Source organism: Choloepus didactylus, chromosome 3 (genome assembly GCF_015220235.1).
Source record: "Choloepus didactylus isolate mChoDid1 chromosome 3, mChoDid1.pri, whole genome shotgun sequence".
Taxonomy (NCBI): domain Eukaryota; kingdom Metazoa; phylum Chordata; class Mammalia; order Pilosa; family Megalonychidae; genus Choloepus; species Choloepus didactylus.
The window spans coordinates 214,671,969-214,695,950 of NC_051309.1; the positions used below are offsets into that span (position 1 = coordinate 214,671,969).

Below are 23,982 nucleotides of genomic sequence, written 5' to 3' on the forward strand. Positions count from 1 at the left end.
AAGGAAGCTGAGGATCTTCAGAACCTTCAGAATATCCCAGGTAATCACAAGGGTCCTTCTAAGAGAAAAGGAGACCAGGAGGGAGAGAATTGGAGAAGGAGATGTGAGGACAGAAGCATAGGTTGGGGTGATGCGGGGCCACAAGCCAAGCACAAGGAGCCTCCCTTTGAGCCTCTGGTAGGCACACAGCCTTGCCCCGCCATTCTGGACTCTCATCTCCAGAACTGTAAGATGGTAATTTTGTGTTGCTTTAAGACACTAAGATTGTGGTCATGTGTTACAGCAACAAGAGGGTCTACTGGCATATAATAAAATATAGTATGTCCCCTGCTTCATTCTTTTTTTTTTTTTTTTAATCATCATTTTATTGAGAAATATTCACATACCACGCAGTCATACAAAACAAATCGTACTTTTGATTGTTCACAGTACCACTACATAGTTGTACACTCATCACCTAAATCAATCCCTGACACCTTCATTAGCACACACACAAAAATAACAAGAATAATAATTAGAGTGAAAAAGAGCAATTGAAGTAAAAAAGAACACTGGGTACCTTTGTCTGTTTGTTTCCTTCCCCTATTTTTCTACACATCCATCCATAAACTAGACAAAGTGGAGTGTGGTCCTTATGGTTTTCCCAATCCCACTGTCACCCCTCATAAGCCACACTTCTATACAACTGTCTTCGAGATTCATGGGTTCTGGGTTGTAGTTTGATAGTTTCAGGTATCCACCACCAGCTACCCCAATTCTTTAGAACCTAAAAAGGGTTGTCTAAAGTATGCGTAAGAGTGCCCACCAGAGTGCCCTCTCGGCTCGTTTTGGAATCTCTCTGCCACTGAAGCTTATTTCATTTCCTTTCACATCCCTCTTTTGGTCAAGAAGATGTTCTCCGTCCCATGATGCCGGGTCTACATTCCTCCCCGGGAGTCATATTCTACGTTGCCAGGGAGATTCACTCCCCTGGGTGTCTGATCCCACGTAGGGCGGAGGGCAGTGATTTCACCTTTCAAGTCGGCTTAGCCAGAGAGAGAGGGCCACATCTGAGCAACAAAGAGGCATTCAGGAGGAGACTCTTAGGCACAAATATAGGGAGGCCTAGCCTCTCCTTTGCAGCAACCGACTTCCCAAGGGTAAAACTTATGGTAGAGGGCTCAACCCATCAAACCACCAGTCCCCTATGTCTGTGGTCATGTTAGCAACCATGGAGGTGGGGTAGGCGAATACCCCTGCATTTCTCCACAGGCTCCTCAAGGGGGCACTACATCTTTTTTTTTTTTCCTTGTTTTTCTTTTTTTTTTTCTTTTTAACTTTCCCTTCTTTTTTAAATCAACTGTATGAAAAAAAAAAGTTAAAAAGAAAACAAACATACAATAGAAGAACATTTCAAAGAGACCATAACGAGGGAGTAAGAAAAAGACAACTAACCTAAGATAACTGCTTAACTTCCAACATGTTCCTACTTCACCCCAAGAAAGTTACATAATATAGCAACATTTCTGTGAACTTGTTCCTACTATATCCATCAGAAATTAACAGACCATAGTCATTTCTGGGCATCCCCAGAACGTTAAATAGCTTATCTGTTCTTCTTGGATTATTGTTCCCCCTTCCTTAATTGCTCTCTACTGCTAGTTCCCCTACATTCTACATTATAAACCATTTGTTTTACATTTTTCAAAGTTCACATTAGTGGTAGCATATAATATTTCTCTTTTTGTGCCTGGCTTATTTCGCTCAGCATTATGTCTTCAAGGTTCATCCATGTTGTCATATGTTTCACGAGATCGTTCCTTCTTACTGCCGCGTAGTATTCCATCGTGTGTATATACCACATTTTATTTATCCACTCATCTGTTGAAGGACATTTGGGTTGTTTCCATCTCTTGGCAATTGTGAATAATGCTGCTATGAACATTGGCGTGCAGATATCTGTTCGTGTCACTGCTTTCCGATCTTCGGGTATATACCGAGAAGTGCAATCGCTGGATCGAATGGTAGCTCTATATCTAGTTTTCTAAGGAACTGCCAGACTGACTTCCAGAGTGGCTGAACCATTATACAGTCCCACCAACAATGAATAAGAGTTCCAATTTCTCCACATCCCCTCCAGCATTTGTAGTTTCCTGTTTGTTTAATGGCAGCCATTCTAACCGGTGTTAGATGGTATCTCACTGTGGTCTTAATTTGCATCTCTCTAATAGCTAGTGAAGCTGAACATTTTTTCATGTGTTTCTTGGCCATTTGTATTTCCTCTTCAGAGAACTGTCTTTTCATATCTTTTGCCCATTTTATAACTGGGCTGTCTGTACTATTGTCATTGAGTTGTAGGATTTCTTTGTATATGCAAGATATCAGTCTTTTGTCAGATACATGGTTTCCAAAAATTTTTTCCCATTGAGTTGGCTGCCTCTTTACCTTTTTGAGAAATTCCTTTGAGGTGCAGAAACTTCTAAGCTTGAGGAGTTCCCATTTATCTAGTTTCTCTTTTGTTGCTTGTGCTTTGGGTGTAAAGTCTAGGAAGTGGCCGCCTAATACAAGGTCTTGAAGATGTTTTCCTACATTATCTTCTAGGAGTTTAATGGTACTTTCTTTTATATTGAGATCTTTGGTCCATTTTGAGTTAATTTTTGTGTAGGGGGTGAGGTAGGGGTCCTCTTTCATTCTTTTGGATATGGATATCCAACTCTCCCAGCCCCATCTGTTGAAAAGACCATTATGGCTCAGTTCAGTGACTTTGGGGGCCTTATCAAAGATCAGTCGGCCATAGATCTGAGGGTCTATCTCTGAATTCTCAATTCAATTCCATTGATCTATATGTCTATCTTTGTGCCAGTACCATGCTGTTTTGGCAACTGTGGCTTTATAATAAGCTTCAAAGTCAGGGAGTGTAAGTCCTCCCACTTCGTTTTTCTTTTTTAGAGTGTCTTTAGCAATTCGAGGCATCTTCCCTTTCCAAATAAATTTGATAACTAGCTTTTCCAAGTCTGCAAAGTAGGTTGTTGGAATTTTGATTGGGATTGCATTGAATCTGTAGATGAGTTTGGGTAGAATTCACATCTTAATGACATTTAGCCTTCCTATCCATGAACATGGAATATTTTTCCATCTTTTAAGGTCCCCTTCTATTTCTTTTAGTAGAGTTATGTAGTTTTCTTTGTATAGGTCTTTTACATCTTTGGTTAAGTTTATTCCTAGGTACTTGATTTTTTTAGTTGCTATTGAAAATGGTATCTTTTTCTTGAGTGTCTCTTCAGTTTGTTCATTTCTAGCATACAGAAACATTACTGACTTAAGTGCATTAATCTTGTATCCCGCTACTTTGCTAAATTTGTTTATTAGCTCTAGTAGCTGTATCGTCGATTTCTCAGGGTTTTCCAGATATAAGATCATATCATCTGCAAACAATGACAGTTTTACTTCTTCTTTTCCAATTTGGATGCCTTTTATTTCTTTGTCTTGCCGGATTGCCCTGGCTAGCACTTCCAGCACAATGTTGAATAACAGTGGTGACAGCAGGCATCCTTGTCTTGTTCCTGATCTTAGAGGGAAGGCTTTCAGTCTCTCACCATTGAGTACTATGCTGGCTGTGGGTTTTTCATATATGCTCTTTATCATGTTGAGGAAGTTTCCTTCAATTCCTACCTTTTGAAGTGTTTTTATCAAAAACGAATGTTGGATTTTGTCAAATGCTTTTTCAGCATCTATTGAGATGATCAATTGATTTTTCCCTTTCGAGTTTTTAATGTGTTGTAATACATTGATTGTTTTTCTTATGTTGAACCATCCTTGCATGCCTGGAATGAACCCCACTTGGTCATGGTGTATGATTTTTTTAATGTGTCTTTGGATTCGATTTGCAAGTATTTTGTTGAGGATTTTTGCATCTATATTCATTAGGGAGATTGGCCGGTAGTTTTCCTTTTTTGTAGCATCTTTGCCTGGTTTTGGTATTAGATTGATGTTAGCTTCATAAAATGAGTTAGGTAGTGTTCCATTTTTTTCAATGTTTTGAAAGAGTTTGAGTAAGATTGGTGTCCGTTCTTTCTGGAAAGTTTGATAGAATTCCCCTGTGAAGCCATCTGGCCCTGGGCATTTATTTGTGGGAAGATTTTTGATGACTGATTGGATCTCTTTGCTTGTGATGGGTTGGTTGAGGTCTTCTATTTCTTCTCTGGTCAGTCTAGGTTGTTCATGTGTTTCCAGGAAATTGTCCATTTCTTCTACATTATCCAGTTTGTTGCCATACAGTTGTTCATAATATCCTCTTATAATTTTTTTAATTTCTTCAGGATCTGCAGTTATGTCACCTTTTTCATTCATTATTTTGTTTATATGGGTCTTCTCTCTGTTTGATTTTGTCAGTCTAGCTAGGGGCTTGTCAATCTTGTTGATCTTCTCAAGGAACCAACTTTTGGTGATATTTATCCTCTCTATTGTTTTTTTGTTCTCTATGTCATTTATTTCTGATTTAATCCTTGTTATTTCTTTTCTTCTACTTGGTTTAGGATTGGTTTGCTGTTCATTTTCTAGCTTCTTCAGTTGATCCATTAGTTCTTTGATTTTGACTCTTTCTTCCTTTTTAATATATGCGTTTAGTGCTATAAATTTCCCCCTTAGCACTGCTTTTGCTGCATCCCATAGGTTTTGGTATGTTGTGTTCTCATTTTCATTCGTCTCTATATATTTAGCAATTTCTCTTGCTATTTCTTCTTTAACCCACTGATTGTTTAGGAGTGTGTTGTTTAACCTCCATGTATTTGTGAATTTTCTAAGTCTCTGATGGTTATTGACTTCTAATTGTATTCCATTGTGGTCAGAGAATGTGCTTTGAATAATTTCAATCTTTTTAAATTTATTGAGGCTTGTTTTATGTCCCAGCATATGATCTATTCTGGAGAAAGTTCCATGAGCACTAGAAAAGTATGTGTATCCTGGTGATTTGGGATGTAATGTCCTGTATATGTCTGTTAAATCTAATTCATTTATCAGATTGTTTAGGTTTTCAATTTCCTTATTGGTCTTCTGTCTGGTTGATCTATCTATAGGAGAGAGTGATGTGTTGAAGTCTCCCACAATTATTGTGGAAACATCAATTGCTTCCTTTAGTTTTGCCAGTGTTTCTGTCATGTATTTTGTGGCTCCTTGATTGGGTGCATAGACATTTACAATTGTTATTTCCTCTTGCTGAATTGCCCCTTTTATTAGTATGTAGTGGCCTTCTTTGTCTCTCAAAACATCCCTGCATTTGAAGTCTATTTTATCTGAGATTAATATTGCTACACCTGCTTTCTTTTGGCTGTAGCTTGCATGAAATATTTTTTTCCATCCTTTCACTTTCAGTTTCTTTGTGTCCCTGTGTCTAAGATGAGTCTCTTGTATGCAACATATTGATGGTTCATTTTTTTTGATCCATTCTGCGAATCTATATCTTTTAATTGGGGAGTTTAATCCATTTACATTCAACGTTACAACCGTGAAGGCATTTCTTGAATCGGCCATCTTATCCTTTGGTTTATGTTTGCCATATTTTTCCCTCTCTCTATTAATATCCTTTATTGTACCCATACCGAATCTCTTTAGTACTGAACCTTTCTGCAAGTCTCTCTGTCCTGTCTTTGTTTCTCTGTCTGTAGGGCTCCCTTTAGTATCTCCAGTAGGGCAGGTCTCTTGTTAGCAAATTCTCTCAGCATTTGTTTGTCTGTGAAAAATTTAAGCTCTCCCTCAAATTTGAAGGAGAGCTTTGCTGGATAAAGTATTCTTGGCTGGAAATTTTTCTCACTCAGAATTTTAAATATATCGTGCCACTGCCTTCTTGCCTCCATGGTGGCTGCTGAGTAGTCACTACTTAGTCTTATGCTGTTTCCTTTGTATGTGGTGAATTGCTTTTCTCTTGCTGCTTTCAGAACTTGCTCCTTCTCTTCCGTGTTTGACAGTGTGATCAGTATATGTCTCGGAGTGGGTTTATTTGGATTTATTCTATTTGGAGTTCGCTGAGCATTTATGATTTGTGTATTTATGTTGTTTAGAGATTTGGGAAGTTTTCCCCAACAATTTCTTTGAATACTCTTCCTAGACCTTTACCCTTTTCTTCCCCTTCTGGGACACCAATGAGTCTTATATTTGGACGTTTCATATTATCTATCATATCCCTGAGGTCCATTTCGATTTTTTCAATTTTTTTCCCCATTCTTTCTTTTATGCTTTCATTTTCCATTCTGTCATCTTCCAGGTCACTGATTCGTTGTTCAACTTCCTCTAGTCTTGTACTATGAGTGTCCAGAATCTTTTTAATTTGGTCAACAGTTTCTTTAATTTCCATAAGATCATCCATTTTTTTATTTAGTCTTGCAATGTCTTCTTTATGCTCTTCTAGAGTCTTCTTGATTTCCTTCATATCCCGTACTATGGTCTCATTGTTCATCTTTAGTTCTTTGAGTAGCTGCTCTAGGTGCTGTGTCTCTTCTGGTCTTTTGATTTGGGTGCTTGGGCTTGGGTTATCCATATCGTCTGGTTTTTTCATATGCTTTATAATTTTCTGTTGTTTTTGGCCTCGTGGCATTTGCTAAACTTGATAGGGTTCTTTTAGGGTTTGTAGACCTATTGAAGTCCTTATCTCTAATTTATCAGATCTACAGCTTCGTGGAGTACACTTTCTCTAACTAACCAGCAGGTGGCGTCCACGAGCCACCTGTTCTCCACAAGCCAGTTCTCCCCTGCTTAGCCTTTTTGGTGAGTGGGGGAGTGAGTCTTGTGGGGCCCAATTGGTGTACCAAGCTTGCGTGTGTAGTTGGTGTTGCCTGCCCTGTATGTGGGGCGTGTTTCTGGGCAGTCGGGGAGGGGGGGTGGCCCTAACAATCAAATCTCCCCGATGATCCTAGAGTTTTAAAGCTGCTGCAATAGTCTAATCCTTCAGTTCAGTCCTGCCACAATTTGTCTCTGCCACTGACCCACAAGTCCTTGGTATTGGTGTGTGGCTCCTGAGACTTGCAAGTGGGCCCCTCTTCCAGGCTGTGCACCCCGGGTCCTCTGTTGAGGGATGACTGTGCTATGTCACAGGTGAGTGCCGTCCCCCCAGGGCAGTTCTGGGCTGCTGGGCTGTGTAGGGAGGCTCCCAGTCTGCTGAAATGATGGTTGAATGGGGCTTTGTTAATTCAGACTGCTCCACCTTCCCAACTCTGGGACAATCAGCTGAGGTTGCAGGGAAGGCTAATGTCCACGCCCAGTTTTGTGGTGTGTGCCTGTTATTTGAAGCACTTCCATCACACTGGGTTGTCTGTGGCAGCTCTGGGCTATGGGGCTGGCGATGGGCAGGAATGTTTCCTGTCCACCAGGATGGTGTCTGTGAGCGGACACCCCCCTTTTCTTGGGAAGTTGTGGTGTTTAGTGAATTTTCTCAGCCACTGGATTATTGCCTTTTGTCTCAGGGCTCTCTTAGTTCTGCTCTTGACTTGATGTGCCCAAATTGCAAGTCTTTGAAGCTTTCTGTATTGGGCTTCTTAGAGTAATTGTTTTAGAAAAAGAAAAAAGGATTAAAAAAAAAAAAAAAAAAGGGCCCTCCTCAGAGATCTAATGGGTTATTGAAATGCTAATAGACAAAGCAACCAGGGCCATTAAGGAAAGGTCCACAGGGCAGAGATATCAGCTTTTCTTCGGGATTTGCATATGCGCCTCAAGGCCTGAGCTCCGCCCTTCCCCTTTCTGTGTTCACCAGAACTCCAAAAATCCTCTGCTTTTATTTTGGAGTTTTTCGTGTTTTTTTTTTTTTCTATGCCTGTCTCCTCTCTGCTGGGCTGGCTGCTCTCAGATTCTCTGGTGTCTGGTCTCAGTCTATCTATGGTTGGAGTATGGATCAGTAGAATGAGTTTCCGATAAGGGCTGCCACTGCAGTTGTCCCTTCTCCTTCCCGGAGCTGACAGCCCCTCCTCCCGCGGGACTGAGCCTGGCAGGGAGGGGCGCGGGTCCCCTGGCCGCAAAAACTTACAGATTTCGCTGATCTCAGCAGTTCGACATTTTCATGAGTGTTATATGAAGTATGCCCAAAGACAGATTGCTCTGTGGTGTCCAGTCCACGCAGTTCCTGGCTTTCTACCTACTTTCCTGGAGGAGTAACTAAAACTTACAGCTCACCAGTCTGCCATCTTGCCCCGCCTCCCCCCTGCTTCATTCTTGATATTTGTAATTTGTGTCTTCTGTTTCCCTTGGTCTGCCTAGATTACCAATTTTATTGATTTTGTTTTTTTAAGAACCAACTTTTGGCTCTAATGATTTTCTCTATTGTTTATCTGTTCTTAATTTCATTGATTTCTCCTCTATTCTATTATTTCCTTCCATCTGTTTGTTTGGGGTTTAACTTGCTCTTGTTTTTCTAGTTTCGTAAGGTAGAAGCTAAGATCATTGATTTGAGACATTTCTTTTACTTTAAGCATTTAATTCCCTCTAAGTACTGCTTTAGCTGTATCCCATGAATTATGCCACATTGTTTTCACATTCATTTAATTCAACATATGTTTTAATTTCCCACATGCTTCCTCTTTGAACCAAGATTATTAAAATGCTATTTAATTTCCAAATAGTTGCAGAGTTTCTAAATATATCTCTGTTGATTCTAGTTTAATTCCATTATGGTCCAAAAACGTCTTTGTATACTTTCAATTCTTTTAAATTCATTAAGGTTTGTGTTGTGGCCTAGAATACAGTCTATCTTGGTGAATATTCCACGCACACTTGGAAAGAATTCTGCTGATGCTGGGTTGTCTGTTCTATAAATGTCAATAAGTCAAGTTGTGTGATAATGTGGCTCAGGATTTCTATATCTTTATTAATTTCCTATCTTTTTTTTCAATCAATTACTGAAAGGGTTGTCCAAGCTGCATTTCTACCGGAAGCTCAAAGGGAAACTGTAGATTCCATTCCTAAGTATGTATGTGTCTATTTCTCCTTTCAATTGTATCAATTTGTGACTCACGTATTTTGAAGTTCCGTTGTTAGGTATGTGCAAATTTAGGACTGTTGTATCTTCTTAGAGAATTGCTCCCTTGATCAGTATGCAATGTCCCTCTTTATCTGTGGTAATTTTCTTTGCTCTGAAGTCTACTTTGCCTGACATTAACATAGCCATTCTAGATTTCTTTTGATTAGTGTTTACATCTTATATCTTTTTACATCCTTTTACTTTTCACTCATATCTTTATATTCAAAGCAGGTTTCTTACAGACAGCATACAGTTGCATCCTGCTTAAATCTCTGTATTAGCTGGGGTATTTAGACCATTTACATTTAACATAATCATTAATATGGTTAGAATAAACTCTTGCTCACTGTTTCTATGTGTTCCATCTGTTCCTTGGTGTTTCATTTTAATTCTGATTCTGTGTTCATTTGGATTAACTGAATGCAGTTTTGTGATTCCATTTTATCTCCACTATTTGCTTTTATACCTCTTAAAAATATATTATTTTTAATGGTTGACCTAGGGTTTACAATATATATCTTTAATCAAATGTTAAACATTAATTAATCAAATATTAATCAAATAATATTTCAATACTATTTCCCATGTATTGTAAAGATATTAGAACAGTATAATCCCAATTCTTCCCATATGACTTCCGTGCTATTGTCATAAATTTTACTTTTACACAGCTATAAAGAGACACAAAATACATTGCTAATATTTTTGTTTTATAATCAATCTTTTAAAGCAATTAAAAATAAGAAAAACATGAATTTTATATTTAACTTTGTTTATTCCATTTCTAGCACACTTCACTTATTTCATAGATCCAAGTTACTACTGCCTAGCATCATATCCCTTCTAACCTTCCTTAAATATTTCTGGTAGTGCAGGTATGACAGCAATGAATTCTCTCAATTTCTGTATCTCTGAAAGTATTTCTCCTTCATTTTTGAAAGACTGTTTTTCCTGGCTATAGAATTCTCGGTTGAAAGGTTTTTCCCTTTTGGCCCTTTAAAGATTTCACTCCATTGTCTTGTTTTTAACTCTTTAAAATGTAAAACAATTTTACAACCTTTATTATTTCTTTATTATATGAGTAGTACTTAGTTCATTGCAGAAAAAATAAAGAGCATGGAAAAACAAACTAACAACAACAATCTTCCTTTCATTCAGACAACTGGAAACTATCTGGGGTTTTTCCTTCCAGATTTTTATCTAGACAACAAGTGTGGAAGTAAATATATATGTAAATTCAGGCACATGGGTTAACCTATTTCTTTTTGAGAAAATGGATTCATGTCATAATACTGTTTTGTAACCTGCTCCTTTCATTTAACAATACGCACTGTACCACTTTTAATTTCATTTCTACAAACTCACTTGTAATGGCATGCAGTATTCTACTTTACCTTTACATGGATGTCAAAGGAAATATACAGTTGTAATTTTGATAGATATTGCCAAATTTCCCTTTACAGGAGTTGAACCAATTTATATGACTGCCAGCTAATGTCTTAAGAGTTCCTGTTTTCCCACAGGCTAACAACTCCTGTCTGTCTTTTGGTTGGCATAGTTTCTACAGAGGTCTGCTCTTCTTATCTTTGCTCCTCTGTAATGAGTCTTTTTCCTCTAACTGCCTTAAACATTTTCTCTCTGTGTTCAGTTTTCAGCAGTTTGAATATGATATACCTAGGTATTCTTCTGCTGGGATTATCCTGCTTAGAGTTCTCTGAGTTTCTTGAATGTTTGATTTGGGAAATTCTTGGCCATTGTCTCTTCTGCCCCATTCTCTCTCCCTCTCTCCTCTTCCAGAGATTTCAATTATACATCCAGACCATCTGATATATTCCCACAGCTCACAGAAGCTTTTTTTTTTTCATACTTCTTTCTCTTTGCATTTCAGTTTGGATAATTTGCATCTTCAAGTTCTAATGAGCCTGTCAAAGGCATTCTTTATCTCTGTTACTATGGTTTTCAGTTCTAGGATTTCCACTTGATTTTCTTCTATTATCTGTCTCTCTGTTGAAATTTCCCACCTGATAATGCATGCTGTCTTTTCTACTAGAGTCCTTAACATGATTTTATTATTAACATATTATTTTATGTATTATTATGTATTATGTATTAGTATTTAACATACTAACATATTATTTTATATTCCATGTCTGGTAGTTCCAATATCTGTGCTGTAAGTTTGGTTCTGTTATTCCCTTTGTCTCAATGTGTGTTGTTTTCTTTGCTTCTTTTAATGTGTGATAGTTTCTCGCGGTTTTAGTTTGTTTTGCTTGTTTTTCGTTTTGAACGCTAGATAGCCTATATAGGACAGTAGAGACTAAATGAGTTAGATAGTTTTTATGCCTGGAAATGGACACACTTTACTTCCTTTCCTGGCCTTTAGTGTGTGGTAGCTGAGTCAACCTACTATCAGGTCATGAGCTGGGTTTGGAATTTGTTGCTGCTGTGGTTACCGACAGTACATCACAGGCTTCAAATTCTTCCAGCTATGACTTGTGTTTCAGGTGAGGGCTGGTTTGTTTGAGGGTTTTTCTCACTGTCTGCTCCACCTTCAGCTTTAGGTCTTCCCTTACCCTGGCCGCAGCTGGTCTGCCTTCCGGCTCTTGCATTCTCTGACACCATGATTAAGCCTCAGTCTTAGGCAGGGCAGCCTCTGTCCCCTGTGGTATCAGGGATGAAGATTTTTCGGTGCTCCTGCTCCACTCTCACCCCGCCACACACTGTAGTTCTGGGACCAGCATGGATTCCTGCTCCTCTCCCAAAGTTAGAGGGTTCTATTTATCTTCCCTTCCCACAAACAGTGGATTTTCACCAGTACTCTAAGGTGACAGTGGCTACTGCCCTTCCTCTAGAGGTTTAAGGTTTCTGTCTCAAAGGGTTGTCCCCAGGGCTTTCCTTCCTCCAGGCCTAGCCAATGAGGACACTTTCTCAGTACTCCTGAGTACTCTTTTTTGTATCTGAGTACTCTTTATTGTAAGCATCCAGTGAAATCTATGCAGTAAAGCCAGCAAGTTGGATGCAAATTCCCCTTTTATCTGCAGCCCCCAGGGGTTCTATGTTCTCTTGCTGATCTAAAGGCAGCCTTTAGCAGTTAATTAAAATTTTAATGTGATTTTAATTTTAATCTTCTCAGCATTGTTCATTGTGTCTGTCCAGGTACACAAGTGCTTACATTCCATCATTTCTTGGATGTGCCTCTTTTCTTAGATTTGGGGTTAGGTGGTTTGACTTTTAATTTCAGCTGTTTGTTGGATTCAAAAAAGCTATAAATTTGCAGATTTCTTGGGTTTGTTACTGCTGTTGTAAGGGTATGAGCAATGTTTTTTCCAGCTTTCTCAATTCTAAGTAGAAGGCAAAGTCCCCAGATACCTACTTTTTAGCCACTTTAAGGACAATGTGATGAAGGCGACTAGCTCTGCTTGAAGGTCAAACGCCCAAATCAGCAATAAAAACACCTAATTCCAAAAAAGCATGCAAAATAATTGTTCTAAATGTATGTATGCCATAATCAGGACTTTACATGTCAAATCTACCACAGGTGTTGAAAGAAATGTGTCAAAAAAAATAGTTTTGGCATTTTAATCATCAACTTGTTAAATTCTAACTTTTTCAATATGTAAAAATTATATTCATTTATTTAGAGTATTACATAATTTAATTGTATGAAAATTAAACTGCATTCATGTGTAACAAAAGGTAGAGAAACAAGTGCTTGTGATAAAAATTCCTTTTACTCATTGACTGATTTCATTCAACACAGTTTTACCCAGCCTCTGCGTGAACACCATTGCAAAATTTCAGTTCCCTAAAGTATGCGACTATTTTGACTTTCTACCTGATATGTACAGAACCTTTTATGCTGCAGATCTTTTATGACACAATCAGAGAGGCAATGATACCTACACAGAATATGGTTGCATTTATTGAACAGAAAAGAATGACAGCTCCCATTATCTGCAATGGTCTGGAAAACTAATCACATACAGCCGCAAAAAACGAAAAACACTGAGTTTCCATGGCACAATGGAACTGAACGTATATTAAAATTAAATTTACCTATTTTCTTTTGCTAAAAGAAAAGCCACTTGAGCTATCTCCAGAGGAAAATCCCTGAATAAAAACTCTTCAATTTCCTTGGGTTTTTCCCCCCCAATAAAACATGTCTACTTTAATTCCTGTCTGTTCTTAGCTCAATGCTATTGCAGTATTTAAATATAATTCATATCTACGATTTAAATATATTTCAGTTGCATAAATACATAAGATTAACGCTGGAAGGCAGGGCCTAATTTTAGAGGAAGGATCTCATTAGATCTAAATCTAATTATTTTTTAACTCGTGAAGTCAAAATGCTCAGTTGACAAAGGTACGAAGAGAAATACCCTGTTTTCTTTTAATTTTATAAAATCACCGTAAAAATGCAAATTAAAATCAACATAATCTTTATTTTGTAATAGATGGCACAGGCCAAGTAAAAATACCCGGTACTGGTGAGTGTATGTGGGAATAGATACTTCTGCATACTGCTGATGAAAATGTAAATTGGTCCAAACTTTATGATGGGCATCTCTGGCAAGGTGTTGGAAAAATTTTTAATATTTCCTTTGACCCAGCAAGTCTAGTTCAAGAAAACTACAAGAAGATAACCAGATAGACGTATATTTAAGGATTTAGTATTATTTATAATAGAGAAATAAAAAGAAAACAAAGTAAATTTCCATCTGGAGAGGGTCAGAGAATTTGTTTTAAAGTACATCCACACCAAGGAATGCCAAATAGCTATTAAGAAATAATCCAAAACAGTTATCAAAGCCCCAGGGTAAGGACTCAAAAGTGGTAGCTAGTGAGAAGAGTCCTGAATTTAACTGAAATTGTATAAGCTTGCAGGCAGAAATAGCAAGTTACCAATAATGGAGGAAAAGTCAGACTGTAATAGGACTTCTCATCAACAGCACCAAAGAACGTTAAATAACTACAAAAGATTAGTACAAATGTGATCTCAAACTGGCAAACTGGCTCTGTTTCTTCGCTATTGGTCTAAATCAATACAAAACTACAGGTCCCTTGAGTCACTAATTAGATGGACAAGTAGGATTAAAACACCAGTAATTTGGAAGACGATTTTACACTTTCAATACTACCAATAAACCTAATGCTACTGTGTTTTTAGTGTATGCCAGATTCTATTTCAAGCTCTACACACTTACATATATATTTGTAATCCTCATAAAGACCAGGAAATATGGATACCATTATTCCCATTTATAGATAAGGACTCTCCAAGAGAAAGACTCTCTTTCCTAAGCTAGTAAGGAGCAGAGTTAAGACTTAAACCTATAGTTTGACTCCTCAGATCATACTCTTAACCACTGCATTTATACTACCGATAAATGAGTAAGATCCTCATTTAGGGAAATAAATGCATTTGTGGAATAAGACTCACCGTTAAATTGTCCATGTCCAACTACTCAGTTTACATCTCTATTTGATTTTTAAAATTACTACACAATAAACTGTCTCCTTACTTATATCCTATTTTATGTTCCTTCCTTCCTTTTACATTCCTTCCTTTTAAATTCCTTCTATGACAGAACAAAGAGTGAATCTTCATTGTTACTGAAGACTTGTACACTCAAGATTTCCTCTTTATGGTCAAAGGTGCCACCTAGTGGGCTAGAACGAAAATCTTCATCAACATACATCAAGAGATAACATTTTGAGAGGTAAAATATAAAGAAAAAAGAGACAAATGTTTTTAAATGTATGACTTTTCAAAGGTTCCTCTCTAGAAACACATACTTTTTTTACATCCTTAACCAAAACATAGCTGTTGTGTGTGTGTGTGTGTTTTTAATTATGTGAGTTGTGAAACACTGGTGGTTCCAACTAAAAAATGCTGCCTTATCCCTGAAGTCCCCGTGGTAACTGCTCCCCTCTGTGTATACAGCACTGTATGAATACCACAATTACAATATGAAACATAAAGTACTACATTAGTTCCCATGTCACTCTGTAGGCTCTAGGATAGAAACTTACTCACTTTGATATTCCTGGTATCAGTGAATGTGTTGAATGAAAGAATCAATAAAAACAAGCTTGAAGACAATATACTCAATTAATTTATTTCTAATTTATAATCATTATCTGTACCTTCAATTCATTTCTCAACCAGGGAACAACTGTACCCCCAGGGGATATGTGACAATGTCTGATGGAGACAATTTTTGGTCATCATACTATGGGGGGTAGGTGTGCTACTGGTACCTAAAAAGGCCAGAGATGCTGCTAAATATCTTAAAATGCACAGTCAACCTTACACCAAAAAAAGTGTCTGGACCAAAATGTTGAAAAACCCTGCTTAACCCCAACCGTCATTCCTACAAAGTATACAGATTAATTAAAAAAAATACCAGTTTATAATGATAAACTGAGCCTAGAACCTAACTGTTTTACATATAAAAACAAAGAACTTTTTTGTACTGTTTTAACACATATTTGATTTTCTAGGAATATACCATGTATATCATATATGGAATACAGCATGATTTACCATTGTAAATCACAGGAAGGCTATATTTTATATTTTTCAGAACTTTACTAAGAATTCTTTACTCCTTAAAGAAAACATCAGTTGTGATAAATAAGTTGCCAATACATCCCATCTCTATTAGTACATTTGTACCTATCATACTCATGGTGACTCACATATAAATTTAAACAGCTGTTTGATTTATAGTCTATTTATATTTATAAACTGTCCTTTTCTCTTTATGAATTCAGCCTAACATCGATACCAAAACCTGAGAAAGCACACAAAAAAGAAATCTGACCATACTGAAACAAAAAATCCTAAACATGTTAGTAAAAGGAATCCAGAAATTCATAAAGCCAAAAGAAGGGTTATTCCAGCAATATGTAAAAATGGTCTAATATTAAGAAATCTAACAATATATTTCACCATATTAAATAATTCAGCAACAAAAAGGATACTGAAAGATGAAAAAAGAAATTTTATCAATTTACCTACCTAATATCTTCTTGATTGAAAAGCTCCTAATATAACAGAAATAAATAGGTATTTCATTAACATTAAAAAAAAGACACATTCCCAAAATGTATGCAGGATATTTGCTGCCACATTGTTAAATATTCAAAATTCCAAATATTAAATACACCTATACAATGGAATATTAAACAGCTATACAGCATTACAGAATACATGTAATGCAAAATAAAGTACAAGGAATAAATATCAAGCTATTTATAGAACTTATTCCTGAATGTATGGGATTTTAGTACAAGCATAAATGATTACTTTATAGTCTGAAAAAATAAGTGAAAATCTTCATTTTCTATCAAATAAAGAGATGGGAAGAGTTTAGGCTGACAAAAGCAAATGAAAATAGCAAATAAAGAAAAGGAAAAAGGTGAGCAAAGTTAAATCAATGGTATCCACAAAAAGAGCACAATAGGGACAGAAGATGATAATGGTTTACTGTGACAATCATTAGCCTACCTGGGCCTACCACTGCTAAATATGCAGTGTACTCCCAAGACTTTTCTAAACAAATATCAAGAAAGCCTAGTTTCAGAGGAGGGGGCAATATGGCAGCATAGAAGGAAGTGGAATTTAGTTAGTTCCCCTGGAGCAAATAATAAACAACCAGGAACAACTAGTAAATAATTTGGAATAACTGCTGGGGGACAACTGTGACTGACCACACATCATACACCAACCTGGATTGGGAGGAACACCTGAGATCGCAGCATAAAATCTGTAAATAAAAACCATGCCAGGAGCCCCCTCCCCCTATGGCAGGCTGAGCTGCAAAACCTCACTGTGGCAGAAAGCAGCACTCTCTGAGCAAGCGAATACAGCTCAGCCCAGCTCCAACTGGAGTTTTAATTAACAAATGTGGACTGCTGAATATGAGCCATAAGCCCCCAACAAGCAGACAGATGCTTTTAGTGATGACTGACCTTAAGGAGCTGGAGGACTCCCCTGTCCCGGGAAGGGGAGCCCAGAAGACCAGGAGCTCTCTGGTTGATGGGCGAAACTGGGGGGGCGGTGGACCGGCATGAAAAGGGAGCTTTCTGTCCCTTTTTCTCTCTCAACCTGAGGGGCTCAATAGAGAGAGCCTCGGCTACTTTCAGTTTGCAGTGCTCTGACCCAGAGAGCAGTGGAGATAACCGAGTCAGAGAGACAGCGAAGCTATTCAAATGTAGATGTTGACTCCCTAGGGGGTGTATCTTCCCTGAGAGGAAGGAGGTGGGGCCCAGCTCTACTACCAGTCTTCCCTTCAGAACCAGACCCCAGAGCCTGGGGGAAAATAGACAAAACAGAAACTAAAGGGGCCACACCTCCTTAGACCAGTCCAGAGCAACACGCTGACAGGTGCCACCTGCTGGGCAGGTTAGGAAAAGCACAGTGGCTAGAGACCTCACAGAAAAGTCTGTCAATCTCTAAGACACACCTGCAGGGAGACTTGAAACTGAATATAACCCCATTCTGAGATCTGAACCTATTCTGGTCTGGAAAAATCTGATTGGGGTAACCAAGGAAACCAGATTTCTAGACAACAGAAAACTACAAATCTACACTAGGAAAAATGAAGATAAGGGCTAGTCAAAGGAACAAACTTACACGTCAATCAAGAGCTAGTTGAGATATTGTTTCACTTTAATGAAACAATCTATTAAAGATTTTCAAAGAAATATGCTAAATCATATAAAAAAACAAATCAAAGAGTTCAGGGAAGATACGGCAAAAGAGATGAAGGCTATAAAGAAAACACTGGGTGAACATAAGGTAGAAATAGAAAATTCGAAAACAATGGCAGAAACTATAGAAATGAAAGGCACAACACAAAATATGAAAAACACAATGGAGATATACAACAGCAGATCTCATGAGGCAGAAGAAAACACTCAAGAACTGGACAACATGACACCTGAAATCCTACACACAAAAGAACAGATAGAGAAAAGAATGGAAAAACATGAGCAACATCTCCGGGAACTGAATGACAACACAGAACACAAGAAAGTGCGTGTCATGGGTGCACCAGAAGGAGAAGAGAATGGAAAAGGGGCAGAAGCAATAAAAGAGGAAATAATCAATGAAAACTTCTCATCTCTTATGAAGACATAAAATTACAGATCCAAGAAGCACAGCTTACCCCAAACAGAGAAGATCCCAATAGGCCGAAGCCAAGACACTGAATCAGATTATCAAACGTCAAAGACAGAGAGAATCCTGAAAGCAGCAAGACAAAAGTGATTCATCACATACAAAGGAAGCCTGATAAGACTATGTGCAGATTTCTCAGTAGAAACCACGGAGGCAAGAAGGAAGTGGGGTGATATACTTAAGATACTGAAAGAGAAAAACCACCAACCAAGAATCCTATATCCGGCAGAACTGTCCTTCAAATATGAGGGAGAGTTTAAAATATACTCTGACAAACAGACAATGACAGAGTTTGTGAACAAGATACCTGCACTACAGAAAATACTAAAGGGAGCATTACAGACACATAGGAAAAGACAGGAGTAAGAGGTTTGGAACACAATTTTGGGTTATAGTAGCACAGCAATGTAAGTACACTGAACAAGGATGACTGTGAGTATGGTTGAAAGAGAAAAGTTAGGAGGATGTGGGACACCAGAAGGAAAGAAGAAAGATAAAGACTGGGGCTGTATAACTCACTGATACCTAGAATGCTCAACAATTGTGACAAAATGTAAAAATATGTTTTTACATGAGGGAGAACAAATGAATGTCAACCTTGCAAGGTGTTAAAAATAGGGTATTGGGGAAAAATATAATCAATGCAAACTAGAGACTATAGTTAACAGAAACACTGTATCATGCCTCCTTTAATGTAACAAAGGCAATATACCAAAGCTAAATGCCTATAAGAGGGGGACATAAGGGAGGGGTATGGGACTCTTGGCATTGATGTTGTCTGACTAATTTATTCTACTTTAGTTTAATTCTATTTTTCCTTTTGTTGCTTTTTAGCTGCCATGTTTTCTTTTCTTTCTTTTTCTTTTTCTTTTGTCTCTCTACCTTCTTTGACTCTTACTCCTCCTTTGTGGAAAAAATGGAGATGTCCTTATATAAATAGTGGTGATGGTAGTGAATACATCAATACATCATTATACAGGGAACCATCAATTGTTTACTTAGGACCGAATGTATGGTGGGTGAACAAAACCGTCTTTAAAAAAAAAAAAATGGGTTAATGAAGAAACTTGAGGGCACTATATTGAGTGAAATAAGTCAGACACATAAGGACAAATACTGCACAGTCTCACTGATATGAACTAATTATAACATGTAAACTCATAGACATGAAATATAAGTTACCAGGATATAGAACAAGGCTAAAGAATGGGGAGTGGTTGCTTATTCTGAGCACAGTGTTCAACTAGGTTGAACTTCAGTGTTTGAAAATGGACAGAGGTGATGGCAGCATGTTGTTGTGAGAATAACTAACAGTGCTGAATGGTGTGTGAATGTGGTGGAAAGGGGAAGCTTAGAGTCACGTATGTCACCAGAAGGAAAGTTGGAGGTTAAAAGATGGGAATGTATAAAACAGTGAATCTTGTGGTGGACGATGTCCATGATTAACTGTACAAATATTAGAAATCTCTTTCATGAACTAGAACAAATGTATGACACTATAACTAGAAGTTAATAATAGAGGGGTATATGGGGAAAAAATATACCTATTGCAAACTATGTACTACAGTTAGTAGTATTTTAACATTCTTTCATCAACAGTAACAAATGTACTATACCAATACTAAGAGTCAATAATGAAGGGAGGGTGGTTAGGGGTATGGGAGGATTTGAGTTTTGTTTTTCTGTCTTCATTTCTTTTCTGGAGTAATGAAAATGTCCTAAAATTTTTTTTAAAAATTGTGGTGATGGATGCACAGCTGTATGATGGAACCGTGGGCAACTGATTGTGCACTTTGGATAATTGTATGGTATGTGAACAATCTCAAAAAAATTAAATTTTTAAAAAAAGCCTATTTTCATTTTACACTCTTAGGAAGCTACCACAATCTCTTTCCTATCAACCGCATACCTCAATTTAAACATCTACTTACAGAACAGATATGCTACAGTATGCTGCCATCTGCACAGCTCGATAATATTAAAAATTTCCACAGAGGAAGTATAAGTATGTTGTTTGTTGAAGGTGCCAAAGTAAATAACTGAACGATTAAAATGAGTGGTATAGCTATACTGGGAAGTGGAGGGAAGAAGAGACAGTTGTTGGAATCAGAGGGATGATAAGAATAAGTCATTAGGTAATATTCAATGTTGAAAAACCAAGGAACAACAAGCTTGAGCACATTATTTAGCAGTTTGGAACAAACCACTATAAAAATCCAAAATAAACCCAGTTAAGTGGTTGCCAAAAGAGAAAGGAACTGGAACTAGAGAAAGGAAAGCACATCTGCTTTTCACCACAAGATCTCCCTTACTATTGGGCATGTGATAGTTGTGATACAAATTTTACCTTTAAAAACATTTTTTACAAGTCCTTTTTTAAAATATTTCCAATTTTTTTCCCAAATAAGCTAACCATGCCTAAGAATACAGGAACTTTTTTTTAAGCTCAAAAGGTTCTTAAATATCAAATACACTCCTATAATTTATAAAAGCAAGAAGTTAATTTTGAAGATTATAAAATTTTGCATAAAAGTGAAATTTCAAGTAAAAGTAACTCAAAGCAAACCTTAAATAGATACCTAACACTACAATGTACAGAGGGAGTTTGCTACTTACTTATAAGGTTTTCAAATTATATATAGCTTACCTTATTTATTAGAAAGGGGGACACTTAAGAACTGGAATGTTTTGCCATTTTTATTTAACAAACATATTGGGAACCAAATACATATAAGATACTCTGTCAGACATTACAGGATTTTCACAAAAAACACAAGATTCTATTTGGTGAAACAAATCATGGTCATCTAAGTAACTCCAGGCTGACTAAATTCCAATCTACAAACGCCACAAGCTTAAATAACAACAGCCAAATGACCGGTAAAAGAAAAACTTAAGTTTACTATACAAATTAAAAATCATAATTAAGAAAGTATAAACTATTAAAGGGCAACACTTGTAAATGCATTGGTCATGTAAAACTATTCATTCAATCGAGTCTCTTTCACTTAATGCCATAAAGAAGAGTCAATATGACGACTGGGCAGGCCTCACCAACAGTTTCAATATTTCAAGTCTAATGTTAGCAGCAGAATATTTTATTGTAAGTTTGTATTACTTTTGAAATGTTATAATTAGACTAACATTGTTTTCATGCCATTTTCTAATCTCAAAAGTAATACAAATTTGCAGTAAAACATTATTAGATTTGCTTAAATGGAGATTTCTATTTATATATTTTATCACTAAAATTATAATATACTTGCAAAGTTAAAGTATCTATAGAGAGAGGCTTACCTTCATCCACGGAAAATTGACAGCTCTTATCATTGAAGAAAAGAATTTTCTTCTTATCAGGACGATTTACAAACAGTATCTGGTCCCCTAAAGCCTTAAAGATAAAGATTTTTCAGTTAACTCCGAATTATCTCACCAAAAGATTTTTCACATGTACAACAAAGGATTCCCATTTCTTTTAACCCTCAGTATACCAGTATGGTCCACTGCACTCAATTTTAATTTCTGAGTTTCTTTCTTGAGCAGTTCTGAGTATTTTTAAGGATTGATATTTTAAGACTTTTATTCTTAGAGGTTCTCCACAGCACAAAAAGAAAATTACTTATTCAAAAAAAAAAAAAACAATAAAATTCATTCTATATTACAATTACTATGTGGGTCCACTGGACTCAATTATTGATCTAAAATATATTGTAGAATCTTAGTCATCTTATTTTCCCTATATCCTGAAATATTTTGCTACCTAGCAATCATTACTCATCAATTATTTCCAATTAAGCTTTTAAGTAGCTAAAATAAAAAAGGAAAAAATGCTTAAATCACTGAGAAGCTTGATCCAATAGTGAAATAAATAGCCATCCTTCAGTTTTCTAATGGCAATGCCCAAAGTTTTGCACTATCAAGAAGACATAAAGGGCTGGAGACACTGCATTTGTAGTCTTTTAGCTATCACTGAACACAGCTGAGAATTCAGAATTTTTTATTCTACCTTTCACAGTAAAGAAAAGAAAACTGAGAGAAGATATTCCACTACTGATATGAAACAGAAGATGAATTCAAGAAGCCAGAAAGCAGCACACTAGACTCTAACGATGATGCGAAATTTATCACAGGAATAAACCCTGAAACTGTGTCATCTGATGGCAGTATCATAATGTACATTCTCAAGCTTAACAATCAATAAATGAACAAGATCTTTCTAAGGACAAAAAAGAAATAAAGTATATTCTCATCCTGTTAGTTGTTTAACAGGAAGAACTTCATCACACATGATTTTGTGATAAAAACCTGAACTATCTCATTCTGCCAAAAAGACATGTGGTAGTATTCTTTCATCTTTTTGATGTGTGTGCACCAAAATTTACTGAACACAGGTTTGCTGTGTCAAATTCTTATTAAAATTTCAAATAAAGCTGCCTTTTACCATTTCTTTAGTCTTACTTATATAAATTATTCATAAAATAACTTAACATATCAAAAAATAATTTTAAATAGAGTCCATGGGAACCAGCTAGTAAATGGTAATGAGATATGTAAAAACCTAAAAAGCAGCTAAATAAATAAATCACCTTAAACATAAATGCATTGTATTACAAATACAGAATGGCTAAGCCCCAACCAACAGTATTCCTGAAAACTCTAAAGAATACCCTTGTCTCTGTCTAAGATTCTATAAATGTATTCCTTAATAAGTTTATTTTTTCAGAAACTTAAAGCCTCCAGATTGTTCCTATGCAAGATAAACCCTGAAATACAGAGTTAGCAGTCTCTCCAAGAACATCAACCAGTTCCATTCCTCTACCCCATAAGGTCGACACCCCTTTTCAGCAAGAAGAACCTAAAATGGTCATTGCTCAGATATCCCTGAAGATTGAGAGAAAAATCAAATGAGGGAACAGGTGTAACTGAGAAGTTAGGATTTGACAAATGATTATGAACTCATTACACAGATATTTCTTTTCAGTTTCTAGTGTATCAGAATTGCCAGAAGGAAATACCTGTAACTGCTGAACTGAAATCAAGTAGCGTGATCTGATAATGACTATATAACTATATAACTTTTATCATGTGACCATGTGATTGTAAAAACCCTGTCACTGACACTCCCTTTATCCAGTGTATGGGTAGATGAGTAATAAAGATATGCATGAAAAATAACAACAATAATGGGTTGGGAATATGGGGGGAAAAATACCCCTAGGTAAACTATGGAAAACAGTAACAGTACTACTTTAATAATCTTTCATCAATTGTAACAAATATAACAACTGTTTAAAAAAATAGAATTACAAAAAAAGTATTATCAATTGTAACAAATTTTCCAAACCAATGCAAGTGCTGGTGTGGGGTGGTGTACAGCAATCCTGCATTTTCTGCATGATCATTCTGTAAACCAACAATTTCTCTTAAAAAAATAAAATAAAATAAAAATCCCTAGAGGAGTTCAACAGCAGATTGGAACCGGCAGAAGAAAGAACCCAAGAACTTGAAGATAGGACAATTGAAATCACTTAATCTGAGGAACAGAAAGAATAAAGAAAAGTAACAGAACCTGTGGAACCTGTGGGACACCATCAAACATAACATTATATGTCTTGTAGGAGTCTCAGAAGGAAAAGAAAGACAAAACAGGGAGAGAGAAAATTCAAAGAAATAATATCTGAAAACTTCCCAAATTTAACAAGACATGAATATACACATCCAAGACACTCAATAAACTCCAAACAGGGTACAGTACAGTATAATCAAACTGTTGAATACCAAAAATAGAGAATTCTGAAAGCCTCAAGAGAGA

At 36.7% G+C, this 23,982-nt stretch overlaps 1 protein-coding gene across 2 annotated transcripts in view; it reads right to left on the minus strand.

The window, feature by feature from the left end:
* Positions 1–23,982, minus strand: part of GTF2E2 (general transcription factor IIE subunit 2) — an 84,745-nt gene that overhangs the window by 3,693 nt on the left and 57,070 nt on the right. Inside the window, exons 6-7 of one of the 2 annotated variants that reach the window (XR_005216039.1) lie at positions 21,468–21,561; positions 16,008–16,033 (exon numbers count right to left, since the gene is read on the minus strand). Coding sequence is in view for 1 of the 2 variants with exons in the window: in XM_037831295.1 (XP_037687223.1) it covers positions 21,468–21,561 (94 nt within the window). In the remaining variant the exon portion in view is untranslated. The remainder of the gene's footprint in view (positions 1–16,007; positions 16,034–21,467; positions 21,562–23,982) is intronic. The other variant, XM_037831295.1, reaches the window with a different exon arrangement.